General features: G+C 34.9%; 2 protein-coding genes and 1 pseudogene across 2 annotated transcripts; all 3 read left to right on the forward strand.

Moving 5' to 3' along the window:
- The first annotated feature begins 3,187 nt into the window (after window positions 1–3,187).
- Window positions 3,188–4,146, forward strand: LOC18039441 (annotated as a pseudogene).
- Window positions 4,147–5,583: 1,437 nt separating this feature from the next.
- On the forward strand, window positions 5,584–8,655 carry LOC18039051 (pentatricopeptide repeat-containing protein At1g63330). The gene is made up of 2 exons (XM_024181463.1): window positions 5,584–8,068; window positions 8,150–8,655. Exon 1 carries the CDS (start codon window positions 5,704–5,706, stop codon window positions 7,891–7,893), a length of 2,190 nt encoding a protein of 729 aa, XP_024037231.1. The 5' UTR covers window positions 5,584–5,703; the 3' UTR covers window positions 7,894–8,068; window positions 8,150–8,655.
- A 3,094-nt stretch (window positions 8,656–11,749) lies between these two features.
- On the forward strand, window positions 11,750–17,349 carry LOC18039118 (disease resistance protein At4g27190). Its single transcript, XM_006428249.2, has 5 exons — window positions 11,750–14,806; window positions 15,047–15,535; window positions 15,773–16,597; window positions 16,700–16,788; window positions 17,013–17,349. The coding sequence occupies exons 1-4, from the start codon at window positions 11,918–11,920 to the stop codon at window positions 16,736–16,738; spliced, it is 4,242 nt and encodes a 1,413-aa protein (XP_006428312.2). The 5' UTR covers window positions 11,750–11,917; the 3' UTR covers window positions 16,739–16,788; window positions 17,013–17,349.
- The last annotated feature ends 1,645 nt before the right edge of the window (window positions 17,350–18,994 follow it).

Raw genomic sequence — 18,994 nt, forward strand, 5'->3', positions numbered from 1 at the left:
ATCTAAATAATAAATTTATGCACTTAAATTGTGAGTCATTAACCTTTTTCTTATTTAGTAGTTATCATAACACTCATAATTTATAAGAAATTATCTTCATTTTTTTTAAAATTTTTTTTATGTATTTTAATATTTTATTTTGATTAATGTGTTTCGACGACTATTCTCAAACAAGACCTTTATTTGAGCCATTAATTACATCAAACCTGTAGCTTATGAATTTCTTTTTCAAGTCAATTTACAAAACATAAGGTTGAGAAGACAATGTAGCCCATCAACGACAGATTTGCACCCTCAATTTTAAGGTTCAAGTTCGAGAATTACAAATATTTGTAGACTTTTGATTGGAATAACAATGTTTAAAAAAAACATTTATGGAAATAATCGTTATATTTTGAAAGTACAATAAACCTACGTCTGTATATTGTACATTTTAATTAATTTTTTTAAAAAAGAAGGAGGAGTCATGTCTGGGGATGGCAAAACTAACCGGATCCGGAAGATATGGATCTTAAAAAATAAGGATTCGTGCAAATCTGAATGTAAATGCATCTAGAAAATTGGATATTTGGATTTGTATTATTTTTTAATTAAATTATTTATTAAATTAAAATTAAATGAAAAAATATATAAGTAAAATGAAAAAAAATATAGAAGTTAAATTAAATTAAAAAATATATTAGGATTCGCATTATTTTTTAATTTAATTATTTATTACATTAAAATTAAATGAAAATATATAAGTTAAATAAAAAAACATAATAGGATTAATTAAAAAATATAGAAGTTAAATTAAATTAAGAAATTATTGGGATCTACTTTATTTTGTAATTAAATTATTTATTAAGTTAAAATTAAATAAAAGTTATATAAGTTAAATGAAAAAACATAATTGGATTAATTAAAAAATATAGAAGTTAAATTAAATTAAATTAAGAAATATATTGGGATCCACATTATTTTATGTGGATTTGTGGTCTTTTTATAATTTTATTTGTGAATTTGTGGTGATGCTAGACTTGAATTTATGTTATTCTTGATGTTTGATTTGTATTGTTGTATTTTTATTTGTGACTTTATGGTGTTGTATGTTATTCTTGGTATTAAATTGTTGATTGTAGAATTATGATTGGATTTTATTTAATATTATTAGGTAAACTGTTGAATTTTAATTTTTGCGGATCCGAAATGTCTGCCCGCAATCCGTGCGGATTTTACCCGCATCCGGATGCAAGAATATCAATTCGGATTTGGATCCAGATTTTACCATCCCTTACTCATGCCTTTTTGCTAATTACTATGACAAAATTACATGGAAAAATGACGAGAAGGATAAGCTGGTAAATTCATGCCACTGAATTGAATATTAAGGGAATCACAACCTTACGTAATGGGTTAAGTTCATTTAACTTTAAATTTTAATTTTTCATTTATTGATAATCTAATTCAATGACATATGGATGAGGAATTATTGTTTTATTCTTTTTGAAAATGTGGAAGGTGGATAATAAAGAGTACATTAATGTGTTTCTCTATCTTCTTTAAAATTTAAACTCAGATATCCAAACAAAGAACACTAATTGAAACCCACCTGATTAAAATTTTGTAAGTTAGAGGATGAAGACATAAGAGCTAACTTTTAACTTGAAAATTCACACCATTTAATTCAATAGATCGAACAAATGAAGTTTAAGTTATTAATTTAAGTCGGATTTTAAGTCTAGGGAGTCCCCCTATTGCTTTGGTTGGGCTTTTACGGTCGAAGTAATGGTTGAATTCTAGAGTAGAGCTACTACCTACTGGCACCCCATTTGGCATTTGCAATCTTAATTAACCCCCTAAATTATTTATTCTAAATTACAATTATTTCATCGGAATTACCAAACGACAAATGATCTTCTCTCGCGTCCTCTCTTACACTCTATTGCATTTTAAGCCCTTGTTTATTTACTTGTACAACTTAAAATTTTTGTTTGTTTTTTATTTATTTGACAAATATATATTAATCTCTTGGAATCATAGTGAAAAAAATCATAGAACCAAGAGGATCCATCGCAGAAAAAAATTAATTTCATCATTTTTCTTAATGTTAGCCGGAATCTGGTTTTGAAAAAAAAAATTGATTAATATCTACAATTCATAGAAAAATGTCAGATATAAATATTATTGTGATGGTTCTACAAGCGTTTTAGATATGATTTTTTTTTAAATATGAAATTTGAATAGATCTAAATTTTTCTTAAGTCTGAATGACATGTTGATTTTTCATGTTTGATATCTAAATATAAGCGATATATGTTTTTATTTTTATAAATAAAAAAGCATTTTAAACATAGTTATTTGACATTTATATCCTTATAAATAAAAAATTAGATTTTATAATTTAGAAAACAAATATATTTAATAGAGATAGTTTTGGAATAAAATATTTACTTATGAAAATTGAAAAGTTAATTTTATAATTAGGTTTTATCATTTAAATAAAGTCAAAAAAGTTTATTTTTTTGTTAAGATTAAATGTCTAAAAATTAGGCTTACGTTACAAAATTTTTTATAGAAAATATCTAATATTAATAAAATTTTAGAATTCAGACGGTTAGTAAACAAGCCCTTACACTCTGAAATTAATCATTAATGGCTAACTGGTAACTTAAAGTGATGAGGGTTTTTTTTTTTCAACTAAAATGGGGTTTATTAGAATTTATTGATGGCATATTTTAGTGGTGTCCTTGGAGATGAGATTTATAATTATAAGATACGAAACTGAGTGCCAATAGCACAACTCATAATTCTGAATGGATTACAAAACCAAATTCATAAACTGTCATAATTAATCTAAGTGATATGAAACTTCAATTAATTTTATTATTCACATAGTCACGAAACTCATAATAAATCTCACCTCACGATATACCATTTTCAAGAAAATGGGGCAAATAACTAGTCAAACTATCAAAATAACCTTAAAATTAAAAATAGTAAATCTAGTTTTCTGAACAAAATTCAATTAAAAATAAATTGAAATTATTCCAACTCAAAGCTATTTTTAATAACCTTATTTTCAGGATTGGTTGCAAGCCAAAGTATCAAAACAAATTCCCGCAATATTTGTAAAAATGTGAGGTGGAAGTGTCCTATAAATACATAGCATCGTTGCTCAAAAAAATATCAATCAATCAATAAACAAATAAATAAACAAAAAAAAAAATGTCGTTGTCGTCTTCTCTTAGGGTTGCCGCTGCATTATTGTTCATTTGTAATTGTTTGGTGGCAGTCTCAATTGCTACTGATTTAGTGAAAGACGTCGACATTGATGAATGGGGAAAAGAACACGTTAAAGTCTCCGAGGATGGCGCATCCCTATCCCTTTCCCTCGACAAAGACTCAGGCTCAGGCTTCCAAACCAAGGAAGAGTACCTATTCTCGAGATTCGACGTGGAGCTAAAGTTAAGCCCAGGCTATTCCGCCGGTGTTGTGACAACATTTTACTTATCGTCTCTCGGGACAAAACACGACGAGATAGATTTTGAGTTCTTGGGAAATGTTACCGGAGAACCAATCACACTCCACACCAACATTTACTCCCAAGGCGAAGGCCGGAAGGAGAAAACCTACAACCTTTGGTACGATCCCTCGGAAGAGTATCACCTTTACTCGGTCGTGTGGACTCCTAAGCGGATTGTGTTCATGGTCGATGACAAGCCCATAAGAGTGCACAACAACCACGAGAAGGACCTAAACCTCCCATATCCAACAAAGCAACCAATGAGGGTATATGCCAGCATTTGGAATGGCGATGACTGGGCAACGAAGGGTGGCTCCGTCAAGATTAACTGGCAATATGCACCTTACGTAGCCCACTACAGGAATCTCAATATAACTGAGTACGAGCAAGGGGAGGATCATCCTCTTACACAGGAGGATAAGGACTACATTGAAATGGTTGAAACAGAGCACATGATTTACAACTATTGCGATGCTTATGAAAAAGAGCTCGTGCGGGAATGTGACGTGCCAATATATTGATTTTTGGGATCAAGGAAGCCAAGAGCGCCAATGCAATTGAGGGCATCTATCTACACCTAATCTAATCACATCTCTAAGGATGAAGATTAATTAGGTTTTAATAAATGTTTTTTTTTTTAGTTTTTGATGTAATTTATAATTCTTTGAAATGTAGTACTTCACTATGGGGGGAAGGGCATCTATGGCTGGGCGAATGAGCAATAATTAATGTTGTCCAAGGCCCCCTTGTGATTTCACAATGTTACATTTCTTATTATTATGTCATAATTAATTTATGGAATGTGATTCTCCTGCTAAAATTGTTGTTGTTTATTATTGTTATTGACTTTTTTTTTTTTTAAATTTATCTCAAGCACATTTCGTTTTCGTTGCTCATTTAATTGTTAAATTCTCTCCGTATATGGTTCAAAACTAACATCTTGAAAATGCTTTCACGACTTTATTGATCCTGTGTTTCTAATTGAAAAAAAAAAAAACCAAAATATAAAATTGTGGATTAAGCCTCCAAATCTCCTTGAATATAATTCATTTTTGAGGTGATACTATCTTTTCAAACTCATTAATTCTCAATCCTTTATATTTAAATACGTTTTCTTTTTTCTTTTTCACAAGCATAACGAGAAATAAAAAAATGGAAGATAAATCTTCTTTTCACCTACGTGAGGAGAATTCGACCGAAACCGACCCTGATCATCACCCTAAAATCAATTGACATCCACAAAAATTTGATTACATGATCCTTTCAAATACATATAATCAAAATCATTTCATTCACATCTGCCTTTTCATAACCCAAAACATAAACATTATGATAGTTCCACGTATAAAATGTTCTTATAAGTACGAACCTCCATTCAAAAGAATTGCACCTAATACTTCACCATGGTATTATCAATATTCTATGAGATTCATGTCCGTTGAATCATACTGTAACATTAAGCTTAGTTACCGTGCAGATTAAAATTCACAAATTAAAGTCACTTATTTAACACAATTGATTTATTTTTAATAAAAAAACCACATTAGTTCTCAACATGTTTTGATTAGATCTTCTAAAAATTTTGGAAACTCTAATCTACTTGTATTAAATAAAAAGAAGATTTTCAAAATATGTGACACATATCGTAGTAGAGACTTTAATAGAATAATCATGTCATGAACATGTTATCGTATTAGAGACTCTAAACCCTAACTCAACTAGATTATTAATCGAGATAACATGAATATGGCCTGTTTAGTAATTATACCACATTTAATCACCTAAACTCATTTATTTGTGTCTTATTTATGTCGGGATAATACAGCATGTCAAATTTTACCAGCCCTACAACTAACTGCTAGTGGGGGGGGGGGGGGGGGGAGTATTCGCATAAAGGAAATTCCATTTGATGAAAATAGTATTTCCCAAAGAAATTGCCTGAGGTTGGGCCTGGCCGAGGCCGGATCGGCCTAGTTTGACTGAGCTATAGGCAGAAGCCCAGCCCCGATACCCAAAAAAACGCACCAGCAACAAAATAAAACGGCAATTCAGTTCGGCAACAAATTTCACACGGAGAATTTGCTTCATTACACTTTCAGCTATCTACTGAATTTTCAGGTCAGTGATTAATAAATTATCGTCCTTTTTACTGTTTTTGTGTCATGTAAAGTTCTCTTAATTATTCATGAATTCATTCAATGGCCATAAAGCTTTCATCTTTAACGATTTCAAACAAAATCATCAAGTGGGTGAATTTAACTTCATGCATTTCTTCACTTTCATGTGCCAATACGATCCCACTTAGCTCTGAAACTGATATGATAAAGTCACACCAAACCACTGATTATAAAGCAAAGATTCAGTCTTTAAGACATAACCTTTCCCCGGATCAATTAATCCGGGTTTTGGATAACACTAATGATTTAAGCTCTGCTTTTAAGATTTTCAAATGGGTATCAATCCAGAAAAGGTTTCAACACACTGCTGATACGTATTGTAAGATGATTTTGAAGCTGGGTTTGGCTGGAAATGTTGAAGAAATGGAGGGGCTTTGTCAAAATATGGTAAAAGAAAGGTATCCAAATGTGAGAGAAGCTCTTATTTCATTAGTTTTTTCATTTGTTAATCATTATAGGGTAAATGGAGCAATGAGGGTTCTTGTGAATATGAATTCGGGTGGTTTTAAGCTTTCGGTTGATGTTTTTAATGTCGTGTTGGGTGCTATTGTGGAAGAGAAGAGAGGTTTTGCGGATTTTGTGTTTGTCTATAAGGAGATGGTGAAAGCAGGAATTGTGCCGAATGTTGATACTTTGAACTATTTGTTGGAAGTTTTGTTTGAAACTAATAGAATTGAGTCTGCTTTGGATCAGTTTCGGAGAATGCATAAGAAAGGGTGTTGTCCGAACAGTAGAACTTTTGAGATAGTAATTAAAGGTCTTATTGCTAACAGCCGAGTGGATGATTCAGTTTCAATTTTGGGCGAGATGTTTGATCTTGGGATTCAGCTGGAGTTGAGTTTCTATACCTGTATAATTCCTATGTTATGTAGAGAAAATAAACTAGAGGAGGCAATCCGATTGTTTAAAATGATGAGAGCTTTGGATCTCATGCCGGATGAGTTGACTTATGAGGAGCTGATTAATTGCTTATGTGAAAACCTTAGATTAGATGATGCAAATGATATTCTTGAAGATATGATTGTAATTGGTTTAACTCCGACTGATGATGTGTTTGTGGATATAGTAAGAGGGCTCTGTGAAGTAGGAAAATTTGATGAGTCTGTGAATTTCCTGGAAGACAAATGTGGTTATGTTACTTCTCCACACAATGCTTTGCTTGAATGTTGCTGCAATGCTGGTAAATTTTTCCTGGCTAAATGTATTCTGGAGAAAATGGCCGACAGAAAAATAGCTGATTGTGATTCTTGGAATATTCCAATCAGATGGCTTTGTGAGAATGAGGAGATCAGGAAAGCATATGAACTACTTGGTAGAATGGTTGTGTCTTCAGTTGTTCCTGACTGTGCCACGTACTCGGCTTTTGTTCTAGGAAAATGTAAATTATGCAATTATGAGGATGCTCTACGGGTGTTTCGTCAAGTTTCCGCCCAGTCTTTGGTTTTGGATTCTATATCTTACTCAAAGCTGGTGGAAGGCCTTTGCCAGGTAGAAAAGATTACGGAGGCTGTTGAAGTATTTTGCTGCATGTCTAAGAATGGATGCTCCCTTTCTTCTTCCTCATTCAATATCCTGATATATGGTTTATGTGTCATGAGAAAAGTTGATAAAGCAATCAGGCTACGGTCTTTGGCTTACAGTTCTGGTACTTCTTATACTACTTCAACTTACACCAAGATCATGCTTGGATTGGTTAAATTACAAAGAGCTAAAGATCTTTTGGTAGTGCTTGCACAAATGCTGGTGGAGGGTTGTGCTCTTGATGTGGAAGCATATTGCATCCTCATACAAAGCATGAGTGAACAAAACAAATTGAAGGATTGTGCTTTGTTTTTCAACGTGATGGTAAAAGCAGGTTTGGTGCCTGACCGAGAAACCATGCTTAGTTTGCTGCATGGCTTGGCTGACGGCTCTCAGTTACACCTGGTTTCATCTGGGATTAATAAGCTTGTATCTGACTCTGAAGTTTTGGATTCATCAATGTACAACATACTGATCAATGGCCTCTGGAAAGAGGGTCTGACAAGTCAGGCTTCTTATTTATTGGACCTGATGTTGGGAAAAGGTTGGGTACCAGATGCAACAACTCACGGCTTATTGGTTGGGTCTTCAGTTGGAGAAGAAATAGATAGTCGAAGATTTGCTTTTGACAGTTCTTCCTTCCCAGACAGTGTTAGTGACATACTTGCTGAGGGATTGGGAAATACATGACAAGTTACCATTGTTGACTACAAACTTCAGTTAGTGAACTGCGTAAATTCTCTGGCAGAAAGTTCCCTGCCCCAAGTGTAGCAGTTTAGCCTCACTCCTAATGAGGGGATCAGAGCTCTTCTCGGCCTAATTTTATGAGAGATCAGTCTCTGACATTTCATTGTCTATAGGCCTGGTTAGTAAATTCATTTCTTTCATGTTATAATCTGTAACTTTTTTGTGGATGCTAGATGGCTCATTGGGTAAAACCTTCTAGGTGGTACAAGAGGTTTTGTGGTTTGAACCTTTCTAACTACACTGACGTCCCCCAAGTGCCAGCAGGCCTTAGCATGAGTAATTGAGCAATCGGCGATAATTATCCACCCCTTTTCATGTGATATTAGTCCCGCACAACCTGCCCATGAACTCGTGCGGCCACCACCCTCATGCTACCACGCTGCTGCTCAAAGCCAAGCCACTGCCTGCGCCATAGTAGGTATACACAATCTGGCTTGTTGTATTAGAATTTCCTCAAAAAATTGAGGACAATTTGGCTTTTAAAACGGGATCAATTTTTGATCGGTCAGGATTTGGGAAACATTTTTATCCCCGTTAGAAAAATGGTACGAGATTGGGGACGGCAACGTGCCCCTTTAACATGATCAGGACTGAAGTGGGATTTGCCAATTCCGAACCGAATGGTCCCATTGCCATTCCTAATTTTACCAGCTTTTATATTACTCTGCACATTCACTTTAGCCAAATCTTTCTAAATATTTAAATTTCTCCCGCGTAATTTGTCTAGGTTCTGCTTTAGTAATTTGTCTGACTCAGAAAAGGAGTCAGGCACCTCGTACTGGTCATGGGACTTTAAGTCTTGAATTAACAAAGATCAAAACCAGATCTGTCATTACATTGGCCTTAGAAAATAACCATTTGCAAGAATCTTTCGGAATATTTAATCGTTCACGCTGGCGCAAGTAGCTAATATTTGTGTCTGTTAACGATACAGAGGCTAATGAGTCAGTTAGTTCATTTCACCTCATATATCCAAGATTTGTCATTAATCAATTCAGCATTATTGTTATGTACTTTTATTTTTATTTTTATTTTTTGAAATTAGCAATGTGCATTAAAAGAGCCAAAAGGTTAATAACACACCACCATAGGCTACAGTGGGCTCAAATATAATACACGGGATAACTGGAGACTCGAGCTTTGTTCACTAGAGATTATCTCTTTATTATTAAAAGGGAAGAAAGAGTTTTACACATTAAGGTTTCATTGTTAATTTATTTTGCCAGAAAATAAGTCTCTTGTTCATTAGCTGCACATACTCAGTTAAAAACAGTTCCCTTCTTTTCCAAATGGTTTTTTTATTTCCCTAACTCCTTAGTATTTGAAATCCTACATCCCCGAAATTTGAACTTAGGTTGTTAATCAAATAAAGATACTTGAAAAGTGAAAACCCTTCAGCGAGGCCCTTACAGGAGCGGGAAAAAAAATTTCCTTATATTTGGAGTCAGACAAAATTTGTTTAGCTCCACACGAACTAAAAATTGGTTGCATGGTGAAAGACGCGAAGGAAATGCAAGATGGTAAATACAAGGTGGTCTTAATATATTTGATTGACTCAGACAAAAGAGTCGCTTACCACTTCACCTCGTACTAATACACAATAAGACAATTAAATTACAAAGATCGAAACCAGATCTGTCATTGCATTATTAGTTGGCCTTGATTATTTTATTTTACCATCAAATCATTTTTAAACATTGTTGGTTGGGTAATCGAAATCACGTTCTCTATACTTTAGCCATCAACTCTTTGCATTCATTCACTTATTTTTCTTATCTTTTAATCTCAACAACTCTTTGCTACTGTTTCTTCTGTTCATTGTTCTTGTTCTGTTACTTAGTTTTAATAAATTTGCTCACTTAGTTTTGCTCACTCATATTTTGAACAATACATCTACTTGAAATAGTAAAATCTCTTGTGTCAAAAAAAAAGACATAAGGTTTGAACACTGCTCACATGTGTGAGAAGAAATTAGTTGCTGTTATGTTAAATTAAAAAAACAATATTTATATTTATCATCAATTATGGTTAGCAAATAATATAAATAGTCTAACTATATATTAAATTAGTAAATTTATTAATTAAGAAATAAAATGTATTAATTTAATTATATATTAATATATGTAAGAATAAATCATTTAATTGGAAATCTAGTTCAATAGTGTTAAAAAAATATTATGGACTTTTATGCCAAAATTTTAAAACTTTTGATTTTTCTTATTTTACATAAACAATAGAGACTTTAATGTTAATAACCTAATAAACACATCTAAGCCATTATACTAATGGATAATTTTAAAGGACCGCCCCTGAGGTTTGCCTTATTAACATTTAGATAGAATATATTGATTGAATTACAAACACCTCCCCTACTGTTAGTTACTACTTACTAGTTAAGTTGACCGTTAATACGGCAAACCTCAGGGGAGGTCCTTAAAGATTACCCTTATTTTACATAAACAATAGAGACTTTAACGTTAATAACCTAATAAACACATCTAAGTCATTATACTAATTCTAACGGTGGTCTCAAAAAGACAAAAAATGGGATACTAAAACTTGTGGGTAACATAGTTGGGCCCAATATTCAAACACTACCTCACGTTGTTTAGTAATAAATGTTGGGTATGGTGGACAATATTTAATGTTATGATGAAGAGTTAATTTTTTTTTAATTTAATTTTAAGTACCAATTATTTTTTTAATCCTTATGTTGGATTTTTTAATTTTCAAATTTATTCAATCTGATCGACCCAACCTAATCCAATCCGATAATCTAAGAGTTGTATTGGACATGTTTCTTCAGTTGGGTTTAGTTGATTTTTTTTTAATACAATCAATAGTGGGTTGGATTTAATCTTCATAATTCCGATCTAACCCAACACATGCCCACCCAACCTTTTTTTTTTTTTTTTTTAGTTGATGCTGTTAATCTTAAAATGTATTTAAAAGAAAAAAATGTTCACACCTAAAGAAAAAGTTATTTTCTACTTTAACGGGTAAATTGTTGAAATAATGTTTTGCCTACAAATCTATGAGGAAGTGAAGTAATAAAATATATTTTTTAAATTTTTTTAAAAGATTTAGATGAGTAGGAGAACTTTCACCTTCTAAACACTAATCCTCACTCTTTATTGTTATCCTAACTTACATGACACGTCAGAAAACACATTTAAAGTCGTCCGAATTATGCTCAGCAGACAAGCGGTAAAACATTATGTTTAAACTCTAAAGAGATGAAAGCATCATTCTCCTCAATTATTTTAAAACTGAACGAAAGTTTCTTTAATTTTTTTAATTCATAAACATATCTTCTTCATCCTTTAGTCTTTCCACTTCTTTAATCTATAATCAATAGGTTTTACTCAAGTTGCATGGATCTTTCATGATATTAAATTTTGCTAGGAAATTGTGTGGCGACGGAAACACACAACTAAGGTAAAATTAAAGAAAATCAAAATGAAATATTACGCATAAAAAAATATAAATATACATGATTCAGCTTTTAATCTACATACATAAATGGAGATGGAAAATAAAAGAATAATATTTAACTAGTGAAACAGAGAATACTTGATTATAGTGTAAATTACCTTCACCGTCAGCTAAGCTAAGTTACGGTCACAAGGCAAGAATATGTTTAAGCTCGGAACTCAATTTTTACAAAATTAACCAAAAAAAAAAAAAAACTTTGTAAAGGAGATTGCGCGCACATCCCTTGCTTCCGAAAAATGAAAAGGAGAGATTAAAGTGATCAAGAAGTACTTTATTCATCTTTTGACCTCAATGATCACTTCTTATTCCGTAGCACTCATCTATCTGATCGTTATTAGCTCTTCGAATAATTTGTGATCTTGATCTACAAACCCTTTTCTGGATCGTTTGTTTCCATCTTCGAATCTTAAAACTCTGAGCTTAATATCTAAATCACTTTGCTGTCTTCTTCACAATAGAATTGAACAACAAGATGGCGGAAATGATTGTTACTCTGGTCTTAGAAGTTGTAAAATGCTTGGCTCCTCCAACAGAACGCAGACTTAGTTATTTGCGTAACTACAATGCCAACTTTGAGAATCTCAAGGCAGAAATCGAGAAGCTCAAGGAAGAAAGCACGAGCATTCAGCGCAGAGTTTCTGAAGCTGAAAGAAATGGTGAAAAGATTGAAGAGAAGGTTGAGAGGTGGGTGGTTAGCGTGAAAAAGATCATTGATGAGGCAGCAAAATTCATTCAAGACGAAGAGACAGCGACAAACAAGCGCTGTCTGAAGGGGTTGTGTCCTAATTTTAAGACCCGTTATCAGCTCAGCAAGAAAGCAGAGACAGAGGTGAAAGCGGCCATTGTTGAGCTCCGGGAAGAAGCTGGGAGATTTGATAGGATTTCCTACCGTACCGTTCCGGAGGAGATATGGCTTAAGTCTCGCAAAGGCTACGAGGCCTTCGAATCAAGGCTTTGTGCTCTGAAGTCTGTACAAAATGCATTGACTGATGCTAATGTCAGCATCATTGGGGTGTACGGCATGGGCGGCATTGGAAAGACGACACTGGTGAAGGAGGTCGCAAGGCAAGCAAGGGAAGACAAGCTCTTTGATCGAGTGGCTTTTTCCGAGGTTTCCCAGACACTGGACATTAAAAAAATTCAGCAAGAAATTGCTGAGAACTTGGGTCTGGTGCTACAGGAGGAAACTGAATCAAGAAGAGCAAGTAGGCTATATGAACGATTGAAGAAGGAGGAGAAGATCCTTATAATTTTAGATAATATCTGGAAATGTGTTGATTTGGAGGCCGTTGGAATTCCTTTTGGTGATGATCACAAAGGATGTAAATTGTTGCTGACAGCAAGAGATCGTAATGCACTCTTCAGTATGGGTTCCCAAAAAAACTTCTCCATTGACATTTTAAATGAAGAAGAGGCTTGGAGATTGTTCAAGCTAGTGGCTGATGATCATGTCGAAAATCGTGAATTTAAATCAACGGCAACAGAAGTAGCCCAGGCATGTAAAGGTTTGCCCATTGCCTTAACTACAATAGCAAGGGCACTGAGAAACAAGAGTGTGCCTGAATGGAAGAGTGCCTTGCAAGAACTCCGAATGCCTTCAGAGGTGAACTTCGAAGGGGTGCCGGCAGAGGCGTATTCAACTATTGAGCTGAGTTTCAAGAATTTAAAAGGTGAGCAACTCAAGAAAATTTTTATGCTCTGTAGTCTACTGGGGAATTCTATTTGCACTTCATACTTGTTCCAATGCTGCATGGGCTTGGGCATACTTCAAAAGGTAAATAAGTTGGAGGATGCACGAAACAAATTATATGCATTGGTCCATGAACTTAGAGACTCTTGTTTGTTGCTTGAGGGCGACAGCAATCAAGAATTGTCTATGCATGACGTCATTCGCGATGTTGCCATATCAATTGCATGCCGGGAGCAACATGCGGTTTTAGTGAGAAATGAGGATGTGTGGGAATGGCCAGATGACATTGCGCTAAAAGAGTGCTATGCAATTTCTTTAAGAGGCTGTAGTATTCATGAACTTCCTGAAGGCTTGGAATGTCCGCGGCTTGAATTTTTACACATCAATCCTAAGGATTCTCTTTTTGACATCAATAATCCATGTAACTTTTTCACAGGGATGAGAAAGCTTAGAGTTGTAGATTTCACTAGAATGCAGTTACTTTTGTTGCCATCTTCCATTGATCTCCTTGTAAATCTTCAGACACTATGTCTAGTTGAATGCATGTTGGATGACATAGCCATCATTGGAAAGCTGAAGAATCTAGAAATCCTTAGCTTTTGGGGGTCTGGTATTGTAAAGTTGCCGGAAGAACTGGGTCACTTGACTAAGCTAAGGCAGTTAGATTTATCCAACTGTTTCAAATTAAAAGTTATTGCACCTAATGTTATATCAAGGTTGGTTCGTTTAGAAGAATTATATATGAGCAATTGCTTTGTTGAGTGGGATGATGAAGGACCCAATAGTGAAAGAATTAATGCTAGGCTTGATGAGTTGATGCATTTGCCTCGGTTGGCCACTTTAGAAGTACATGTTAAAAATGACAATGTTTTACCGGAAGGCTTTTTCGCCAGAAAGCTGGAAAGGTTTAAAATATCAGTAGGAGGTTCATCATTCCTGCCTCTTGCAGCAACCAACAAAGATTATTGCTTTAGATTGAGCTGGGCACTATTTGCGATCGATGATCATGAAACCATGAGGACGTTGAAGCTCAAGCTTAATTCTGTGTCCATTTGCTCGAAGAAATTGCAGGGCATCAAGGATGTTGAATACTTATGTCTGGACAAGTTGCAAGATGTAAAGAATGTTCTTTTCGATTTGGACACGGAGGGTTTTTCGCAGTTGAAGCATTTGCATGTGCAAAATAATCCTGACTTCATGTGTATCGTTGACTCGAAGGAAAGGGTACCTCTGGATGATGCCTTTCCAATTTTGGAGTCACTTAATCTCTACAATTTAATTAAGTTGGAGAGGATATGTCAGGATCGACTCAGCGTACAATCTTTTAATGAATTAAAAACCATAAGAGTTGAACATTGTGACCAGTTGAGTAATATCTTCTTGCTGTCTGCAGCAAAATGCCTTCCAAGACTGGAAAGGATTGCAGTTATTAATTGCAGGAATATTCAAGAAATATTTGCTGTTGATGGAGAATATGATGCTATCGATCATCAGCGGATAGAGTTCGGTCAATTAAGGACTTTGTGTTTGGGAAGTCTTCCGGAGCTTACAAGCTTTTGCTGTGGAGTGAAAAAGAATAGACAAGCACAAGGGATGCATGAGACGTGTTCCAATGAAATCAGCAGTTTGGAAGACAAGCTTGATATTTCTTCAGCACTTTTCAACGAGAAGGTACGCAGAAGTTTAGCAATTTATTTTATTTTGGTTTTTAAGGTATACAGAACGTACACATAATGATAAATGCAAGAGAGAGTATCATCATATTCATTCATCAAATAAAGAAAAAGGATTCGACACATTCACATGCTCTCATCAGGTCTAACTAGAAGATTGACATTCTCAGGCGCTTCCTCATATATGCATGATGTTGGATCTAACGATTAATGAGAAATAATTTTATGTGACTTTCAGGTTGCGTTGTCCAATTTGGAGGTTTTGGAGATGAATAAAGTTAATATCGAAAAGATTTGGCGCAATCAACTTCCAGTTGCCATGTTTCTTTGCTTTCAAAATCTAACACGATTGATCTTGAGGAAATGTCCCAAATTAAAATACATATTTTCAGCATCTATGCTCGGAAGTTTTGAGCATCTCCAACACCTGGAGATTCGCCACTGCAAGGGTTTGCAGGAGATCATTTCCAAGGAAGGAGCTGATGATCATGTTCCCCCTAATTTTGTCTTTCTGCAGGTGACCACTCTGATACTCTTAGGCCTACCTGAACTTAAATGCTTATATCCTGGAATGCATACTTCAGAATGGCCGGCATTAAAATTATTGGATGTGTCAGCTTGTGACCAAGTAACTGTATTTGATTCGGAATTATTTAGCTTTTGCAAGAGTAGTCAGGAGGACAAACCTGATATCGCAGCACGACAGCCCCTTTTCTTGCTCGAAAAGGTATGAAATCATTTTTATATTTTTTAATATTAAATCAAAATTTTTCATATTATGCATGTGACAGTTTTTTTAAAGGTTGAGGATTTATTAAACTATAGTCTATGTTGCCATGCATGCATTTTATAACGTGAAAGAAAAAAAAAAGTTATTTTTTCTACTGTAAAAGAAAAAAAACCTGTTGCTTGAGTGAACACATAACTTAATTAGTTTAAATTATCTGATTCATATGATGATCAGGTCTTTCCCAACTTGGAGGAACTGGGATTAGATGGAAAAGACATCAGAATGATTTGCAACGGTGATTTCCCACCACATCTTTTTGGCGGTCTTAAAGTTCTTCAACTGGGATTTGATGCTTCCCCTGCTGGTTTTCCACTTGGTTTACTTGAGAGATTTCATAATCTGGAAAAGCTCAGATTGGATCGATGTTCATACAAGGAGATACTCTCAAATGATGGACACTTGGATCAACATGTAGGGAAGCTCGCACAGATAAAATATTTACGGCTGTACAGACTTGATGATCTGAATCAACTGGGGAAGCAAGATTCCAAAATGGACTCGATTTTTCAATCTGTTGAGGATCTAATCCTAGAATATTGTGACGGTCTGTTAATTCTATTGCCATCATCATCTGTATCTTTTCGGAATCTAACAATGCTGGAAGTTTCCGGTTGCAAGAAGTTGATAAGCTTAATGACATCCTCTGCAGCAAAATGTCTAGTGGCAATTGTAAGGATGCAGGTACTTGGATGCAGAGCAATGACACAAGTTGTAATAAGTGAAGGAAATGAGTTAGTAAAAGAAGAGATTGTTTTCAACAAATTGAAGACGTTGTCCCTGGCTGACTTAGATAGTCTCACAAGCTTCTGCTCTGGCAATTACATCGTCAACTTTCCATCTTTAGAAGATTTATTTGTGATTGGTTGTCCCAAGATGAATATTTTCACTACAGGAGAATTAAGCACACGGCCCAGAGTAGACGTCATGTACAGAGAGACAGGTGCTCCATGTTGGGATGGTGACCTTAACACAACTATACAACAATTACATAAAGTAAAGGTACGTGTATATATATAATCAGAAAACGGATACAAAAGTAGTTGTAATTATAATTAGTTTAAATTAATTAATGAGATTTTTTTTTCCTTTTTCTTTTTCTAGCTGTTGGAGGGGTCATCATCTTACGCGAACACCTACTAGTCTAATAGGCCTTTCAGTCCTTGGAGGTGTTAATGAAGACGAAGTCCCAGGTAATTAATTTTTCATATTGCTTGTTTTATTTATTTATTTTTGGGACAAGAAAATGGTTTCAGATGTCTTCCTGATCAGGGTTATTTTTTTCAATCTTTTTCTGATTTGCATTTCAACCTTTTCTTTTCTAGCATCATTTTTATTTTTCTGTGATGTGCCCTCAACCACATCATTGGATTATAGAATGTGATTCAATGCTTTCTGTTCTTCACCTTAAAAACAGGAGGATTGGATTATAGAATTGCGCATCCCATCTAGATGTGATGATGGTTAGATTTACGCATGCTTTTCGTGAACGGAATTTTGCTGCGGACAAACTCGCCAACTTGGGTGCGGAAGCTGCTGGTTTTTTCTGGTGGAGTGACTCTCCTTCTGACCTTTTGTCCTAGAAGTTCTGTTAAAGCTCTGCTTTTGTTTACATCTAGTAAGTGAAGGATGTTTATTTTCTTAGTTTGTACGTTTGCTGCGTTCATGCGTGGCTTTTTTTAAGCTGTTATTTTCATTTGGCTTGTTCAAGAAGATATATCAGGTCATTCTTTTGAGAAGCTATCTCTGCGAAATTTGTGTTTCCTACATTTGATCTTATGCTGAAGGAAAATTTGTATCCTTAAACTAAAGATGTGTTAATTTACCATTTCTCAGTGTACTCCTTGAATTATATGCAATAAATTTATGCTGAATGTATCAAATATTGATCCATGGGTAGTGTCTATTTCCAATGGTGCTTGGGAAAGTTATTCTTTTGGTTCCTCTGAGTCCTGAAACTATGCTTCATCTCCTGCCTCTGGGTATTCCTCATTCGAATCCAAGTCAAAGATAGAGCCATGGATCAGGTTTATTGCTTCAGGCTTCTTGGGAGTTTCTTCTGAATCTGAAGATTTTTCATCAGCCTCCGGAGCTAGCTGTGAGTTGGGATTAGGGGCTGCTGCCAACATATATTTCTGAAGCATGCTTTTGTACATCATCATTTTAAATCTGTACAGGAGGGAGCAGCATTCTTCAATATTGTGCACTTTATCATTGGAAGAGAAAAATAGCATAGGCAATGAAGAATTAAGGTCTAAAAGAACACAAGCATTGCGAATTTTTCACCCGTCTCCTGACCGTAGTTTATCTACTCGCTGGCAAGATAGTAGCTGCGATTTTGTTTTGTTTCGGATGGGAGATTGCCTGCAGATCCAGCTGCTATCAACTTTTGCCTTCTCGCTCGAAAGTGATAAAAGGAGAGAGCTCTGCTGCGCAGATGGACAAGAAGGGTGGAGCAGCTTTGATGATAAAATGCTTGGGAGCTGCAGCCTTTGTCTATACAGAGGCCTCTAACCGATAAATGTATGACAGGTAACATTTTAATCTACTTGAACCTGCTAGAAATATCACCTTGGTTGAAAATTATGCAGGTGGAGTGGATAAACAAAGTGGTATTTTGTTGAAAAATTAGCATGACATGCTATTTTGAGAGCACATTTTGAGTGGGTCCCACTTAACGAAAGTGGAAAATAGTGTGAGGTTCGGATTCTACTCCGTTGATATTTCAATAGTATAATTTTATTTTCTTAAAAAGGTGCTTGGGTGAATGAGAAATTGTCTCTCAAAGTTCACCCTTGGAGTTAGAAATTTGAAAGGAAATGAAGCTTATCCCACATGGAAAAAAGAAGCCTAGGAATTAGTGTATATATATAAACACTTAACCATGCATGGGTAAGGATTATAAGGATAAAGACTCTCTTCACACGCGCGTGCGCAGGGGGGGTGTGAATCCAAGACCGAATTGGTTGAACCCGCGCGTCCTGCGTACACGAATGTCAGCCCAAAATCATCCATGCAAGCTAAGCCCATTTTTAATTCCTTTTGAATTTTTTATTGTAACAGTTCTTGTGAAATTTCCAGTAGCTGGTTTTCATTGGTTAGCTACTGTTTAATGGAGAATCATACCCGTTGCATCCTGGGAAACATATACTAGCAAACCTTAAGCACTCCGTAAAGGTGGTAAATCTGTTTTAAGGAGACTGTTTTTGTGCCGGCCTCGGGTTTCTGTTTTAATTTTTTAGCTGGTTTTCGTTGGTTAGCTACTGTTTAATTTGTTATCTCACTGTTTTCATTTTCTTACATATTTGTCTAACAACAATGTTGAAAAAAGCAAACAAGCAGCACTACCAATTGTTGTTTAGTTATTTCAATATGAGAAATTCTTTTAAACACTCAATT

The sequence above is a fragment of the Citrus clementina genome, unplaced genomic scaffold (genome assembly GCF_000493195.1).
Source record: "Citrus clementina cultivar Clemenules unplaced genomic scaffold, Citrus_clementina_v1.0 scaffold_6, whole genome shotgun sequence".
In the NCBI taxonomy this organism is placed as follows: Eukaryota; Viridiplantae; Streptophyta; class Magnoliopsida; order Sapindales; family Rutaceae; genus Citrus; species Citrus x clementina.